This window comes from Dreissena polymorpha, chromosome 3 (genome assembly GCF_020536995.1).
Source record: "Dreissena polymorpha isolate Duluth1 chromosome 3, UMN_Dpol_1.0, whole genome shotgun sequence".
Classification (NCBI taxonomy): Eukaryota; Metazoa; Mollusca; class Bivalvia; order Myida; family Dreissenidae; genus Dreissena; species Dreissena polymorpha.
Genome location: NC_068357.1, coordinates 77137171 through 77155138, shown reverse-complemented (window position 1 = coordinate 77155138; position 17968 = coordinate 77137171). Strand labels below are relative to the sequence as shown.

General features: G+C 37.0%; 4 protein-coding genes across 12 annotated transcripts in view; 1 reads left to right on the top strand and 3 right to left on the bottom strand.

The window, feature by feature from the left end:
* The window catches only part of LOC127874836 (uncharacterized), a 62434-nt gene extending 61151 nt beyond the window's left edge, over positions 1–1283 (bottom strand). For 2 of the 3 annotated variants that reach the window (XR_008047128.1, XM_052419473.1), the window contains exon 1: positions 664–1283. Coding sequence is in view for 2 of the 3 variants with exons in the window: in XM_052419473.1 (XP_052275433.1) it covers positions 664–995 (332 nt within the window). In the remaining variant the exon portion in view is untranslated. The remainder of the gene's footprint in view (positions 1–663) is intronic. The other variant, XM_052419474.1, reaches the window with a different exon arrangement.
* LOC127874834 (ras guanyl-releasing protein 3-like) overlaps positions 1–17968 on the bottom strand; it is a 296898-nt gene that overhangs the window by 133874 nt on the left and 145056 nt on the right. The window lies entirely within an intron of this gene.
* The window catches only part of LOC127874832 (DNA polymerase eta-like), a 220026-nt gene that overhangs the window by 184372 nt on the left and 17686 nt on the right, over positions 1–17968 (top strand). The gene's annotated exons all lie outside the window — the stretch shown is intronic.
* The window catches only part of LOC127874838 (uncharacterized), a 180765-nt gene that overhangs the window by 155938 nt on the left and 6859 nt on the right, over positions 1–17968 (bottom strand). The window lies entirely within an intron of this gene.

Below are 17968 nucleotides of genomic sequence, written 5' to 3'. Positions count from 1 at the left end.
CATGTTGACAGGAATATGGAAGTAAGTACTAAATATGAGAACATAGCCTTTAAGTATAAACGCTTTTGCCCTGGCAATCCTCTGAAAATAAAAGGTGCACGCACAAACTATATTGATGTCGAGAATTGAGTGTAAAACTGTTCTATCTATTAAGCCTTTTCATTAGAGATAAAATTGTTTCATGCAGTAAAACAGTGTTACAAAGACGCGGATATTTTTCCAATGTTCTGGTGGTATACTCAAATCAGCCAATGGAATAAATGAAGTGTATTCATTCGTACCTAGCCGCGGGAAATTTTATTTGAATTTTATTGGACACTTACAAAGGTCAGGTAAGGTGAAAAGCTGGCTTAATACAGCTATGCCGAAAAAGACACCTATTTTGTTGATTCCATTGAATGCCACCTACTTTCTAAAACCCCAGTATGTTACAATCAAAATACTTAGCTAGGATTGCGATTGACATTTGAAGTGACCACTAATACCAAGGTACAATCAAGGCAAAACCCCTTTATTCCCAAAGTTTGATTCATTTAAACATGAATGGTGGATTGGTACATGTATGTGGTATATGGTATGTGATTTGGAAAGGATTTCATTGGTCAAGCTTTGTTTGTACCATTTGAGATTTCCCCATTTATTGTATGACTGTGTGCAACTTACCTGTGATTCAGAAAAGCACAATCAGTGCAAGACAGCTGACTGAGGTCCTGACAAAACATTTTCAGTTTCTTGTCTTTATGCAAATCACATTTAAGTAGCAAATCCTCCATTGTCTTTGTAAGGGGCCATTTATTTGTTTCTCCTCTTCCATATTGGGAATGGTTTGCATATATTTGATCATGAGGATCAATGCATTTTCTGCAGAAAAACTTTGTACATGTTGCACAAAAATAATCTGCTCTTTCATAAATGTTTCTACTTTCACAACCTCCACAAACATAGTCCTTCACTAAATCTGAACTATTATGACCTGATCCTAGAGAAGTTGCCATTTTACAGTAGATATTGTGAACTGTCTTTTGCTCTGAAATGTTTTGTTCTCACGTATATTAGAATGATCCCTTTCCCTATTGAATGAGTATTTTTGTACACCACACCATCTTTAAGTTACGGGTAGTATATTTACCAATATATACTAAATTTAACCTTGTAAATAGCGGAATTATGTTGCCTGTTTAAGCCCTACATTCCTCTTTAAATCACACTGAAGTATAAATCCATAGTCAACCTACACATAGGCTATGCATATAGTGAACTCTACATTTCACTGATAATACAGGGACAAACCATTTTCTGAAAATGGATGAAATATGATATTGACAGTTAACATGCAGGCTATTGATATTGGAAGTTACAAATCGTCTGATTTAGCTTTATTAATTGTAGACTGCTCCCTGGCATTTTTATGCCCCTGAAGGTGGGCATATAGTGATTGCACTGTCTGTCCGTCTGTCTGTCTGTCTGTCTGTCCGTCACACTTTTTTGAAAAATGCTCATAACTTCTATGTCACTTCAGATTTAACCTTCATATTTGGTATGCATGTGTATATGGACAAGGCCTTTCCATATGCACACACATTTTTACCCATTTCACCTTGACTTTTAACTTAGGGTCCCCGTTAAGGTTTCGAAATCTGGGTTTAGGTTTCGAAAAATGCTCATAACTTCTATGTCGCTTCAGATGTAACCTTCACATTTGGTATGCATGTGTAATTGGACAAGGCCTATACATATGCACACAAATTTTTACCCCTTTCACCTTCACCTTGAACTTAGGGGCCGCGTTAAGGTTTCGCAATCTGCGTTTAGGTTTCCAAAAATCGGTTTTGGGTGGCATATGTCATCCTATGGTAACAGCTCTTGTTTTCCATTTTTAGCTCTACTGAGCACAACGTGCTCATGGTGAGCTTTTGTGATCGCTTTTTGTCAGTCGTGTGTCGTCTGTCGTGTGCCGTCAACATTTGCCTCCTTAACTCTCTAGAGGCCACATTTATTGTCCAATCTTCATGAAATTTTGTCAGAAGATTGGTCTCAATGATATCTTGGATGAATTCGAAAATGGTTACGTTTGCTTGAAAAACATGGCTGCCAAGGGGCGGGGCATTTTTCCTTATATGGCTATATATGTCTATAGTAAAATCTTGTTAACACTCTAGAGGCCACATTTATTGTCTGATCTTCATGAAACTTGGTCAGAAGATTCATCCCAATAATATCTTGGACGAGTGTGAAAATGATGCCAGTTGGTTGAAAAACATGGCTGCCAGGGGGCGGGGCATTTTAAGCTCATCTATTTTTTGAAAAAAAATTATGAGCTATTGTCATCACCTTGGCGTCGGCGTCGGCGTCGGCGTCTGCGTCGGCGTCCGGTTAAGTTTTGCGTTTAGGTCCACTTTTCTCAGAAAGTATCAATGCTATTGCATTCAAACTTGGTACACTTACTTACTATCATGAGAGGACTGGACAGGCAAAGTTAGATAACTCTGGCGTGCATTTTGACTGAATTATGTGCCCTTTTTATACTTAGAAAATTGAAAATTTTGGTTAAGTTTTGCGTTTAGGTCCACTTTTTTCAGAAAGTATCAATGCTATTGCATTCAAACTTGGTACACTTACTTACTATCATGAGGGGACTGGGCAGGCAAAGTTAGATAACTCTGGCATGCATTTTGACAGAATTATGTGCCCTTTTTATACTTAGAAAATTGAAAATTTTGGTTAAGTTTTGTGTTTAGGTCCATTTTATTCCTTAAGTATCAAAGCTATTGCTTTCATACTTGAAACACTTACTAACTATCATAATGGGACTGTGCAGGCAAAGTAATGCAACTCTGACTGGCATTTTGACAGAATTATGTGCCCTTTTTATACTTAGAAAATTGAAAATTTGGTTATGTTTTGTGTTTAGGTCCACTTTATTCCTACAGTATCAAAGCTATTGCTTTCATACTTGCAACCATTATTAACTATCGTAAGGGGACTGTGCAGGCAAAGTTATGTAACTCTGACTGGCATTTGGACGGAATTATGGGCCCTTTATACTTAGAAAATTGAAAGTTTGGTTAAGTTTTGTGTTTTGGTCCACTTTACCCCTAAAGTATTATAGATATTGCTTTCATACTTGGAACACTCGCAAACTATCATAAGGGTACAGTAAAAGGACAAGTTGCATAACTCTGGATGTCATTTTTACGGAATTATGGCCCTTTTTTGACTAAGTAACTTTGAATATATGGTTAAATTTTGTGTTTCGATCCACTTTACTTCTTAAGTATCAAGGCTATTGCTTTCAAACTTCAAATACTTTCATGCTATCATGAGGTTACTGTACCTGGCAAGTTGAATTTTACCTTGACCTTTGAATGACCTTGACTCTCAAGGTCAAATTATTAAATTTTGCTAAAATTGCCATAACTTCTTTGTTTATGATTAGATTTGATTGATACTTTGACAAAACTACTCTTACCTGACATACCATAATAGACTCCACCCCCCCTTCCCCCCCCCCATTTTTTTTTAACGGTTAAAAAACTAAACTATTTATTTTGATTATTTTATGGTTGAAATACCGTCCAACCATCGCACCCAAGAAACACCCCCCCACCCCCCCTCCCCCCACCCGAATCCCCCCCCCTAAATTGTTTTTTTTTTGTGTTTTTTTTTTAAGATCATCTCACAAATTACCACCACACCCTCACACTATACCCCCCCCCCCCCCCCCCACCTCACCCCCCCAATTTATTTTTTTTGAAACGGTTAAAAAACACAAATATTTATTTTTATTATTTTATGTTTGAAATACCATCCAACCATCGCACCCAAGAATCCCCACCCCCCCCATCCACCCCCCACCCCTCCCCCCCCCCGATTTTTTTTTTTCCTTTTTTTTCGCATTTTTGGAAGATGATGTAATAAATGTCCACACCCCCACACAATGCACCCCTCTTCTATCCACCCCTCCCTCCTTTGTGATTGAAAATGAGAGTCCCTTCACCTTTAAAAAGAAAATAGATGAGCGGTCTGCACCCGCAAGGCGGTGCTCTTGTTTCTTATATGCCTTTAGTAAAACCTTGTTAACACTCTAGAGGTCACATTTATTTTCCGATCTTCATGAAACTTGCTCAGAAGATTTGTCCCAATGATATCTTGGATGAATTCAGAAATGGTAACCTTTGCTTGATAAACATGGCTGCCAAGGGGCGGGGCATTTTTCCTTATATGGCTATACACTGTATATGGCTATTGTAAAATCTTGTTAACACTCTAGAGGCCACATTTATTGTCCAATCTTCATGAAACTTGGTCAGAAGATTCATCCCAATAATATCTTGGACGACTTCGAAAATGATGCCGGTTGGTTGAAAAACATGGCCCCCAGGGGGCGGGGCATTTTTCCTCATATGGCTATAGTAAAACCTTGTTAACACTCTAGAGGCCACATTTATTTTCCAAACTTTATGAAACTTGGTCAGAAGATTTGTCCCAATGATATCTTGGATGAGTTCGAAAATGGTAACCTTTGCTTGGAAAACATGGCTGCCAAGGGGCGGGTCATTTTTCCTTATATGGCTATTTATGGCTATAGTAAAATCTTGTTAACACTCTAGAGGCCACATTTATTGTCCAATCCTCATGAAACTTGGTCAGAAGATTCATTCCAATAATATCTTGGACGAGTTCAGAAATGATGCTGGTTGGTTGAAAAACATGGCCGCCAGGGGGCGGGGCATTTTTCCTTATATGGCTATAGTAAAACCTTGTTAACACTCTAGAGGCCACATTTATTGTCCAATCTTCATTAAATATGGTCAGAAATTTTTTCTTATTGATATCATGGATGAGTTCGAAAATGGTTATGTTTGCTTGAAAAACATGGCTGCCAAGGGGCGGGTCATTTTTCCTTATATGGCTATAGTAAAATCTTGTTAACACTCTAGAGGCCACATTTATAGTCCGGTCTTCATGAAACTGGGTTAGAACATTCATCCCAATAATATCTTGGACAAATTCAAAAATGATGCCGGTTGGTTGAAAAACATGGCCACCTTGGGGGCTGGGCATTTTTCCTTATATGGCTATAGTAAAACTTTGTTAACACTCTGGAGGTCACATTTATTTTCTAATCATCATGAAACTTGGTCAGAAGATTTGTCTCAATGATATCTTGGATGAATTTGAAAATGGTTTTGGTTGCTTTAAAAGCATGGCCACCAGGGGCGGGGCATTTTTCCTTATATGGCTATATATGGCTTTAGTAAAACCTTGTTTACACTCTAGAGGCCACATTTATTGTCCAATCTTCATGAAATTTGGTCAGAAGATTGGTCTCAATGATATCTTGGATGAGTTAGAAAATAATTATGTTTGCTTAAAAACATGGCTTCCAAGGGTCGGGGCATTTTCCCTGATATGGCTATAGTAAAATCTTGTTAACACTCTAGAGGCCACATTTACTGTCTGATCTTCATGAAACTTGGTCAGAAGATTCATCCCAATAATATCTTGGAAGAGTTCAAAAATTATGCCACTTGGTTGAAAAACATGGCTGCCAGGGGGCGGGGCATTTTTCTTTATATGGCTATAGTCAAACTTTGTTTACACTCTAGAGGCCACATTAATTTTCCGATCTTCATGAAACTTGGTCAGAAGATTTGTCCCTTTAATATCTTGTTATCTCAGATGAGCGACTTTGGGCCTTTCAGGCCCTCTTGTTTTCTTATTTTTGAAAGATCATCTAATAAATTAATAAATGACTACAACCCACACTGTACCCCCCTCTCAACATCCCCCCCACCCTCCCCGCACCCCCGATCCCCCCCCCCCGCCCCCCTCCCCCCAAAAAAAAACATGGTTAAAAAACACAAATATTTGTTTTTATTATTTTATTTTTGAAAGGCTGTCCAACCATCCTACCCAAGAATCCCCTCCCCCCCCCCCCAAAAAAAAAAATAATATTGTTTTTTTCTTGTTTTTCATTTTTGAAAGATAATGTAATAAATCATAGGGACCCGTCACAAAAAACAAAAACACCCCTCTCCCCTTTTTGATTGAAGTATTGAGATATGTCCCTTCACCTTTAAAAAAAAATAATATATGAGCGGTCTGCACCCGCTAGGCGGTGCTCTTGTTTTAATATTGATTATTAATTATGATGATGAGGATGATGATGATGATGATGATAATGATGATGATTATGCATTGATGATGATGATGATGATGATGATGATGATGATGATGATGATGATGATGATGATGATGATGATGATGATGATGCATTGATGATGATGCATTAATGATGATGATGATGATGATGATGATGATGATGATGATGATGATGATGATGATGATGATGATGATGATGATGATGATGATGTTGATGATTATGATTATGGTGATAATGAGTGGCAGAGGTGATGTTGATGATGATATTGATGTTTATTATTTGTTTTACTTGCATACTGCAGGAGTTGGTTGTACAGTGTGTGTCGAGGGTTTGATAGCGAGCCAGTGTCAGCTAGGCAGCTCCCCAAGTCTATAGGCTGTAGCAAGAACTTCACTGGCAAGAACTGCCTCAACACACGAGACAAGGTGCTGTAATCATCTCTATCGCTTGTGCTGCTGATACTTGGAGGCTTTCATGGTTGAAAGAGCCTTGCTTTGGGAAATCTGGGCTTAATGCATTTGCTTAACTGTAATCATCTCTATTGCTTGTGCTGCTAATTCTTGGAGGCTTTCATGGTTGAATGAGCCTTGCTCTGGGAAATCTGGGCTTAATGTATGTACTTAAGGTAGCGCACCTCTAATGATTTCCCGCGATTTCTTTGAAGGATGAAGAGCCTACTATTAGGTGCCGTAGCCTAGTGGTTAAGGCGATAGACTAGAAATCTTTTGGGATATTCCCGCGCAGGTTCGAATCCTACCGACGACGAATACTTTTTTGCGACGCGTTTTATTTATTTTCTAACATAATTTGATTTAATATGGCATATAAGCTATATTTATTGTTAAATATGTTGCAATTTTTATGCACATTCTTCAATTATTAAAATTAAAACAACGTTATGTAGAAATTGGGTGATTTACTGTTGAAAATACGAACCATGCATGTTGCATTTTTATTTTTATTTCAAAAAGTAAACGGTAAATCTGTCTATTTCTTGGTATTTTCGCTGTATATAGTGTTTCTATAAAAACTAAGTTTAAAATATGACTTAAATGATTCTATTTTGAATTTTAGGACACTTTGTTTTTAACCGACCCAATTTTTACTTGGCTGAAATCACTTACATTTCATGGCGCTCTTCCATAGATAAAAATTTGTAAAAAATAAATTTCTGTAAAATAATACTTATTTAATCTTGTTTAAACTTTAAACACCTTTACAGCATCTGTACACACCAACTGCATGCCCATATTTGGAAATTTGAATGAATTATGGAACTTTTATATACCCCAGGGGTGAAAATAAACTGGACAAAAGCCGAGCGTGGGGGTGGTTTTGAAAAAATCGGTATTTTTTTTTAAAAAGCATGGAAAGCCTACCTACAAATTTGCATGTAGTTCAGTGAAATGATGCTGATTAAGAAAATAATTACTTGGATTATATTTGGATATGTGCCCATTAGAGGTGCGCTACCTTAACTGTAATCATCTCTATCACTTGTGCTGCTGATTCTTGGAGGCTTTCATGGTTGAATGGGCCTTGCTCTGGGAAATCTGGGCTTAATGCATGTACCTAACTGTAATCATCTCTATCGCTTGTGCCGCTGATTATTGGAGGCTTAATGCATGTACTTAACTGTAATCATCTCTATCGCTTGTGCTGCTGATTCTTGGAGGCTTTCATGGTTGAATGAGCCTTGCTCTGGGAAATCTGGGCTTAATGCATGTGATTAACTGTAATCATCTCTATCACATGTGCTGCTGATTCTTGGAGGCTTTCATGGTTGAATGAGCCTTGCTCTGGGAAATCTGGGCTTAATGCATGTGCTTAACTGTAATCATCTCTATCGCTTGTGCTGCTGATACTTGGAGGCTTTCATGGTTGAATGGGCCTTGCTCTGGGAAATCTGGGCTTAATGCATGTGCTTAACTGTAATCATCTCTATCACTTGTGCTGCTGATTCTTGGAGGCTTTCATGATTGAATGGGCCTTGCTCTGGGAAATCTGGGCCTAATGCATGTACTTAACTGTAATCATCTCTATCGCTTGTGCTGCTGATTCTTGGAGGCTTTCATGGTTGAATGGGCCTTGCTCTGGGAAATCTGGACTTAATGCATGTGCTTAACTGTAATCATCTCTATTGCTTGTGCTATTAATTCTTGGAGGCTTTCATGGTTGAATGAGCCTTGCTCTGGGAAATCTGGGCTTAATGCATGTACTTAACTGTAATCATCTCTATCACTTGTGCTGCTGATTCTTGGAGGCTTTCATGGTTGAATGGGCCTTGCTCTGGGAAATCTGGGCTTGATGCATGTACCTTACTGTAATCATCTCTATCGCTTGTGCTGCTGATACTTGGAGGCTTTCATGGTTGAATGAGCCTTGCTCTGGGAAATCTGGGCTTAATGCATGTGCTTAACTGTAATCATCTCTATCACTTGTGCTGCTGATTCTTGGAGGCTTTCATGGTTGAATGGGCCTTGCTCTGGGTTATCTGGGCTTAATGCATGTGCTTAACTGTAATCATCTCTATCGCTTGTGCTGCTGATTCTTGGAGGCTTTCATGGTTGAATGGGCCCTGCTCTGGGAAATCTGGGCTTAATGCATGTGCTTAACTGTAATCATCTCTATCGCTTGTGCTGCTAATTCTTGGAGGCTTACATGGTTGAATGGGCCTTGCTCTGGGAAATCTGGGCTTAATGCATGTACTTAACTGTAATCATCTCTATCACTTGTGCTGCTGATTCTTGGAGGCTGTCATTGTTGAATGGGCCTTGCTCTGGGAAATCTGGGCTTAATGCATGTACCTAACTGTAATCATCTCTATCGCTTGTGCTGCTGATACTTGGAGGCTTTCATGGTTGAATGAGCCTTGCTCTGGGAAATCTGGGCTTAATGCATGTGCTTAACTGTAATCATCTCTATCACTTGTGCTGCTGATTCTTGGAGGCTTTCATGGTTGAATGGGCCTTGCTCTGGGAAATCTGGGCTTAATGCATGTGCTTAACTGTAATCATCTCTATCAATGTGCTGCTGATACTTGGAGGCTTTCATGGTTGAATGGGCCTTGCTCTGGGTTATCTGGGCTTAATGCATGTGCTTGACTGTAATCATCTCTATCGCTTGTGCTGCTGATACTTGGAGGCTTTCATGGTTGAATGGGCCTTGCTCTGGGAAATCTGGGCTTAATGCATGTGCTTAACTGTAATCATCTCTATCACTTGTGCTGCTGATACTTGGAGGCTGTCATGGTTGAATGAGCCTTGCTCTGAGAAATCTGGGCTTAATGCATGTACTTAACTGTAATCTTCTCTATCGCTTGTGCTGCTGATACTTGGAGGCTTAATGCATGTGCTTAACTGTAATCATCTCTATCGCTTGTGCTGCTGATTCTTGGAGGCTTTCATGGTTGAATGAGCCTTGCTCTGGAAAATCTGGGCTTAATGCATGTACTTAACTGTAATCATCTCTATCACATGTGCTGCTGATACTTGGAGGCTTTCATGGTTGAATGGGCCTTGCTCTGGGAAATCTGGGCTTAATGCATGTGCTTAACTGTAATCATCTCTATCGCTTGTGCTGCTGATACTTGGAGGCTTTCATGGTTGAATGGGCCTTACTCTGGGAAATCTGGGCTTAATGCATGTACCTAACTGTAATCATCTCTATCGCTTGTGCTGCTGATACTTGGAGGCTTTCATGGTTGAATGGGCCTTGCTCTGGGAAATCTGGGCTTAATGCATGTGCTTAACTGTAATCATCTCTATCGCTTGTGCTGCTTATTCTTGGAGGCTTTCATGGTTGAATGGGCCTTGCTCTGGGAAATCTGGGCTTAATGCATGTGCTTAACTGTAATCATCTCTATCGCTTGTGCTGCTGATTCTTGGAGGCTGTCATGGTTGAATGGGCCTTGCTCTGGGAAATCTGGACTTAATGCATGTGCTTAACTGTAATCATCTCTATCGCTTGTGCTGCTGATTCTTGGAGGCTTTCATGGTTGAATGGGCCTTGCTCTGGGAAATCTGAGCTTAATGCATGTGCTTAACTGTAATCATCTCTATCGCTTGTGCCGCTGATTCTTGGAGGCTTAATGCATGTACTTAACTGTAATCATCTCTATCGCTTGTGCTGCTGATTCTTGGAGGCTGTCATGGTTGAATGGGCCTTGCTCTGGGAAATCTGGGCTTAATGCATGTGCTTAACTGTAATCATCTCTATCGCTTGTGCTGCTGATTCTTGGAGGCTTTCATGGTTGAATGAGCCTTGCTCTGGGAAATCTGGGCTTAATGCATGTGCTTAACTGTAATCATCTCTATCGCTTGTGCTGCTGATACTTGGAGGCTTTCATGGTTGAATGGGCCTTGCTCTGGGAAATCTGGGCTTAATGCATGTGCTTAACTGTAATCATCTCTATCGCTTGTGCTTCTGATTCTTGGAGGCTTTCATGGTTGAATGAGCCTTGCTCTGGGAAATCTGGGCTTAATACATGTGCTTAACTGTAATCATCTCTATCGCTTGTGCTGCTGATTCTTGGAGACTTTCTTGGTTGAATGGGCCTTGTTCTGTGAAATCTGGGCTTAATGCACGTGCTTAAAGTGAGTGTCTTTCCAGAGTAGCCTTTGCAGTCTGCACAGGCTGATCTGGTTTGACACTTTTCACATTTAGTATATTTTTTTTAAGAAGACACCTGCTTTTAAGGAAAAATTCCATAAAAGCAGAAAATGTTGTCCCTGATCTGCATGATCGGACCGCACAGGCTGATCTACGACGACACTTGCTGCACATGCATTAAGCTCAGTTTTACCAAAATGAGGCCCATATGAACATCTTTACTTGCCTAGAAACTCTTTTCATAAGTGCTACTAAGTTAAATAATTTTTACCTATTTTCCAGCAGTTAAAATGACCAATGTGATTGCTTTATGCCAATTGCTTACTAAGCGTAACTGAGTAACCAGCGTATATTGGAACTGTCTCAATGACATTACTGAGTTACAATAAGAAAGATAGGGTTTGCAAGATTTGCTTGTGTTGCAGGTGAAGTTCTGGTTGTCAGAGCTGGCTAAAGAGGTGGAGAAAAGGCTCATCAAAGATAAACACAATGTGGGTACTTAATTATCATGTTGTTTGGCCTAAAAAAATTTAATCAAAAGTGCAAAATGTCTATTTGAATGCAATTGATAGGTCTGGTTCAGCAAAAAATAATAAATTCAGAAGAAAACTGTTAGTCATGTAATCCCATATTATATTTATGCCCCCCTTCAAAGAAGAGGGGGTATATTGCTTTGCACATGTGGGTCGGTCTGTCGGTCGGTCGGTCAGTCCACCAGGTGGTTTCCGGATGATAACTCAAGAACACTTAGGCCTAGGATCATGAAACTTCATAGGTACATTGATCATGACTCGCAGATGACCCCTATTGATTTTGAGGTCACTAGGTCAAAGGTCAAGGTGACTGTGACTTCAAATAGTAAAATGGTTTCCGGATGATAATTCTAGAACGCTTATGCCTAGGATCAGGAAACTTGATGGGTAGATTGATCATGACTCGCAGATGACACTTATTGATTTTCAGGTCACTAGGTCAAAGGTCAAGGTCACAGTGACCCGAAATAGTAAAATGGTTTCCGGATGATAACTCAAGAACGCTTATGCCTAGGATCATGAAACTTGATAGGTACATTGATCATGACTCGCAGATGACCCCTATTGATTTTGAGGTCACTAGGTCAAAGGTCAAGGTCACGGTGACCCGAAATAGTAAAATGGTTTCCGGATGATAACTCAAGAACGCTTATGCCTAGGATCACGAAACTTGATAGGAAGATTGATAATGACTCGCAGATGACCCCTTTTGATTTTCAGGTCACTAGGTCAAAGGTCAAGGTCATGGTGACCCGAAATAGTAAAATGGTTTCCGGATGATAAATCAAGAACGCTTATGCCTAGGATCATGAAACTTGATAGGTAGATTGACCATGACTCGCAGATGACCCCTATTGATTTTGAGTTCACTCGGTCAAAGGTCAAGGTCACGGTGACCCGAAATAGTAAAATGGTTTCCGGATGATAACTCAAGAACGCTTATGCCTAGGATCATGAAACTTGTTAGGTACATTGATCATGACTGGCAGATGACCCCTATTGTTTTTCAGGTCACTAGGTCAAAGGTCAAGATCAGAGTGACCCGAAATAGTAAAATGGTTTCCCGATGATAACTCAAGAAAGCTTATGGCTAGGATCATGAAACTTCATAGGTACATTGATCATGACTCGCAGATGACCCCGATTGATTTTCAGGTCACTAGGTCAAAGGTCAAGGTCACAGTGACAAAAAACATATTTACAAAATGGCTGTCACTACAACTGAGAGCCCATATGGGGGGCATGCATGTTTTACAAACATCCCTTGTTTAATATTACTACTTTTAACATTATTTTCAAAAAAGTTGAATATACTGGTAATTGGATTCAGTTATGGTAGGCAATAGGTGTCACACAGATGGTTGCCAGTTGATACTTTAGTTTGAAGTGAATAAAAATAAAGCTTAACTTGTAGCAATTGTTCATTCATACCTAGATTGTGTTTGTATTAGAGGCCAGTCGGGTCAAGGTAACTGTTACTAAAGATAGAAAAACAATATCTGCTCAGTTACTTGATGGAGGTATCACACTCAATATCCGCTCAGTTACTTGACTCTTGATGGAGGTATCACACTCAATATCCGCTCAGTTACTTGACTCTTGTTGGAGGTATCACACTCAACTTTGGGGTGTAGGTAGCCTACTTGATTGCATTTGGGGCCTGTTGGGGTCAAAGAATAGAAAAAATGATGTTCCTTCAATAACTTAAGTTTTATGGGGACATTGTTCTGAAATTATGGTTTGGTAGTTTAAATTCTGACCTAGCTTTGGATTCTATTTTCCGCCAGTCGGAACAAGGACAAAGTCTCTGTAAATGAAAAAGAAATTTTGTTTCTGCTCAATGACTTAAGTTTGGATGGTGGAAATGTTCTGAAACCGTGTGTGTAGGAAGTTTACATCCAGACCTAACTTGGATTGCACAATTATTTAGATAAATGTAAATTAATTAGTATAGGGTTGAAAACCTTGTTTTGTGTATTTTTGCAATTGACATGTAACAAGCGGGATGGCGTTCCATCGTTGACTGAACACTTAATTATTTTTTCCCGGCAAAGTTTGAAGGGCATATGGTGGAGTAACCCTGTTGGTTTTGTCAGTTGGTTCATTGGTTAGTTTGTCTACTAAAAAATGTTTGTTTAGTGAAATACTTCCACATTTGTCAAGCATAAAATTGAAACTTATATTTGTCAACACAATGAAAGATGAGCTAGACTTTTGTTTTTATGCTCAATGATCCACTTATTTGTCCCCTACCGGTGAAACCGGAGGGGACTTATGGTTTGCGCTCTGTCTGTCACACTTTTCTGGATCCTGCAATAACTTTAAAAGTTCTACATATTTTTACATGAAACTTTAAAAATGCATAGATGGCAATATGGAGATTATGCACGTCATTTCATTTTGTTCCTACGTCAAGAATTCTGGTTGCTAATGCAACTAATAGACTAGAAATATGAACAAATAGACTAGAAATATTGCTGAAAATAGTGGATCCTGCGATAACTTAAAAAGTTCTTCATAATTATTCATGAAACTTGAAACATCGATAGATGGCAATATGGAGATTATGCATGTCATTTCGTTTTGTTTCTAGGTCAAGAATTCTGGTTGCTATGGCAACAAATAGACTAGAATTTTTTTATGAAAAAGATGGAGTTTCATCGGTAGGGGACTTATATTGCTTGGCAAAAGTCTTGTTATAAATGTTATTTCTCATTTTCAAAGTATATTTTTGTAGTAATTGGAAGAAATGTTATAATTATATCAGCTATAAATATGTATTTTACAAAAAATGAGGACAACTTCAACGCATCAGTTAATTCTTAGTTTATCTTGTCTTTAATGACAAAATACAGAAAGCAACATAAACAGAAAAAAATGTAACATACTGTTACTAAAGTGATTAAATAAACTTCAATATATATTTTTTTATATACGGTAAACTTTATTTCACCTCAATTCATTACAATAATAGTTGTTAATTTACATGTCAATTTGTTAGTATATAATATAGTTCCTTTAAACAATTCTTCTTGCTTGATATAAAAAACAACAGGTATTGCTATAATAGAGATAAATAAAGTCTATGCATAACATTATATAGATACTAACATGCACACACACAAGCACACACAGAAACATACAAAAATGCCATGTTATGATAGTTTGGACAGAAAAATATATAGTTTAAACAAACAGTAATGGTATTAAACATTTAAAGCAAAACAATACAAATTACACCTATATTATTATTGATCTACAAACAGCTTTACAACTGCCCAGTTTAGTAGTTCATTTTCTTGATATTTTGTTTTAGCTTGAGTTTCCCATGCTAAGCAAAGGTTATTGTTCAGCCCTCTTATTGAAGGAAGTAAATTCTTTCTATTGCATTCAAATATATACTTTTAAATTTCTAGGATAAGGATATTAATATCAGTCATGTTATTGCTTGTACTCCCAAATAGCATTGTTTGACAGGAAATCTCTGTATATTTTTGCACATTATGCAATCCTAAAATTCTAAAACATAATTAACAATTCTCTTGGTAAAATACCGTCCCAGAATATGTGTAATATGGTTTCTTCATTTTCTTTACAAAAGCAACATAAATTGTCATTAACAATATTCATTTTATATAGCAAAGATTTGGTGCCTAAAATTCTGTGTAAAATTCTTGTCTGAAACCACTGAGTGTATGTGTCTCTAGATATAGTAAAAGTAAGTGTATGCACTTTTGACCATTCAATGTTATTAAAAAGTGTATTACATTTTGAATGGCAAGTGGGTACATCTGTATTATAGCTAAAGCATTTATAAACAAGTTTATTTTTATTATGACCCAATACTATGTTATTTAATAAACGATATAAATGCACATTGTATACTGGGCTTTCTTATAACTGAAAATCCTGATAATTTGAAAAATGCCTTTACAGTTCTGATTAAGCCTTCATAAAATAAGAAGTTCATTTTAGCACCAATCAGATTTTCTAATTCAGATTGTTTTTAAAATTCTCCAGAAGTGCATACTATGTCCTTTACATATCTTATTCCCCTGTCATACATATTTTTATTATATATAAAATGCATACCTATCTTGAAATTGTGGTTGTAAAATAAAGGCATATCAAGGATGTCTTCACACTTACTGATATTTTGTTTTTTAATATACTCGATATAGAAAGTAAGGACATCTCTCCAAAAACAATTTGTTAAACCTATCATAATTTGTTCTATGTAACATTTTCCTAAATTGAACATTTTCTTCACATCAAACATAGAATACACCAGTTGGACACATTTTCCGTTGCTTATTACAATTTTCCTTAACCATGTCATTTTCATTGTTTTTTCAAAAGCATATATATCAGTTATTGCCACTCCTCCATCATCATATGATTTAACAGCAATAGAATGTTTAATTTTTGCAGGCCCATCCCATACAAAATTTTAAAACAGGCTATTTATCTGTTTTAATACTATTTCTCTTGGGCTAGGAAGAGCTATAAACAGGTGTGTAAAAAAGGGAAGTAAGAGTGTTTTACCAACAGTTATCTTTCCTAGGGGTGTTAAAGTTCTCCTTTTCCAAAAAAATATAATATTGTGCAGCTTTTCAAGTTTACTGGAGAAGTTTATGTCTATCATTTTCATTAAGTCAACATCAAATAATATTCCTAAAACTTTAAAGTTAGTTGTGCCCCATACTAGTTTATATTTAGTTTTTATTGATTGTATGCTAAACTTTTTGGAACCAACCCATATTAGATTGGTTTTGTCATAATAATAATTAATCCAGAGCAAATGGCAAAGTTATTAAACAGATCAAGGGTAGCATTTAGGGAGACATCAGTGCCATCTAGAAATAGACATGTATCATCTGCAAACTGAGAAATTTTATATTAAATATTTTGTATCACTATCCCTTTAATTGCATTACAATTTCTTATTTTAATTGCCAAAATTTCAGCGCAGAGAATAAAAATATACGAACTTATTGGGTCTCCTTGTTGCCAGCCTCTTTCAATTGTAATAAATTCTGATAAAAACCCATTGATTTGAATTGCCGTTAAGGTATGATGTAGGAAATGGGAAATCCATTTTTTTAACGTTGTACCAGAATTAAAATAATCTAATGTTTTTTCTATGAAATCAAACTCAAGGGTATCGAATGCCTTTTCAAAGTCAATCGTCATCAAGAGTCCAGGGATATTATTATCTTCTGTATATTTCATAATATCATATAAAAGTCTGGTATTCTCACCAATATATCTACCTTTAATAAATCCTGTCTGATCTTTAGAAATAAGAGTGTCAATGACAGTTTTTAGTCTATTTGCAATAGTCCCAGATGCCAGCTTGTAAACGACATTTAAAAGCGTTTGTGGCCTTAGGTTTTTCAGAAAATGTCTGGGTTTATTATCTTTAGGTATACATGTGATTATACCTTGTTTTTGAGTAACTGACATGGTTCCAGAGGTAAAACCATAATTAAGGCTCCTAACTATAAAATGACCTAGATCTTTCCAAAAGACTTTAAAAAATTCTGCTGTGAAACCATCTGATATTTCCTTAAGTGTTAGTAATCCTTCCAATGATTGAGATTGTGCAGTGCTTAATTTAGTAGTGTTAATGCCTTTAAGGACTTCATGTACATTGTACGAGTCATTGAAAATAGACTTTGTATACAGTTTTTTGTAGAATCGGGCTGCTTCATTTAAAATACTTTGATTGTCAAGTAGCCGTTGACCTTCATCGTTTTCAAAAAAAGGGATTTTTTACTAGTAGCATATTGAGATTCTAAGTTACAAAAGTAATTTGAGGGTTTTTCACCTTCATCAATCCATTTCGCCTTTGCTCTAATAAAAGCCCCTTTCAATTTCATGTTCCGAATGTTTATAAGTTCTTGATGCAAAATATTGAGTTCTTCAATGTTATCATTCGTTAATTTTTTGTCAATGTCTTCAATTGCTTTTTAAATATGATCTTCCCTCTCTTTTCTCTTATTCAATTTGAAGCTTGAATATGATATGGTTTTACCTCTGATTTCCATCAATAAAGTTTCTAGAAACAGTTGATCATTGATATTAAACTGTATTAAGTCATTATCTATAGTATTAAGAAGTTCAATATTATAAACAGGTAAGGCATATTGCTGCTTAACTTCTTCAATTTTTTGCTTTATGCAATTAAGATATTCTTGGTCATAAAGTGATGAGTTATTAAATTTCCACAGGCCTTTTCCATGTTCTATTTTGCTAAAGTTTAATTCCAAGGTTATAGGGGAGTGGTCTGATCTGTAGCTTGCCTGTATGTCCGATTTCCGCATAAACTGATAAAAATCATAAGTAGTTAAAAAGAAGTCTAGTCTGCCTTGTTGGACGGTATTAGGCTTTCGCCAAGTAAAACATTTTGCATTACCGTTTATGACCCTAAAAGTGTCTATTAGATTTTTATCACAGAAGATAATAATTCCCTTGACTTCTTATTATTATTAAAAGTTTTATAGTTGGCATAATCAATATTCTTATCAAGTACAAAATTGAAGTCTCCACATAATACATATGAATCGTTTCCTATGGTCTCTATTATATTGAAATGTTTACTATAGAACAAAGGAATATCATTGTTAGGTCCAGAAAGAGTGCACAGAGTAAATCT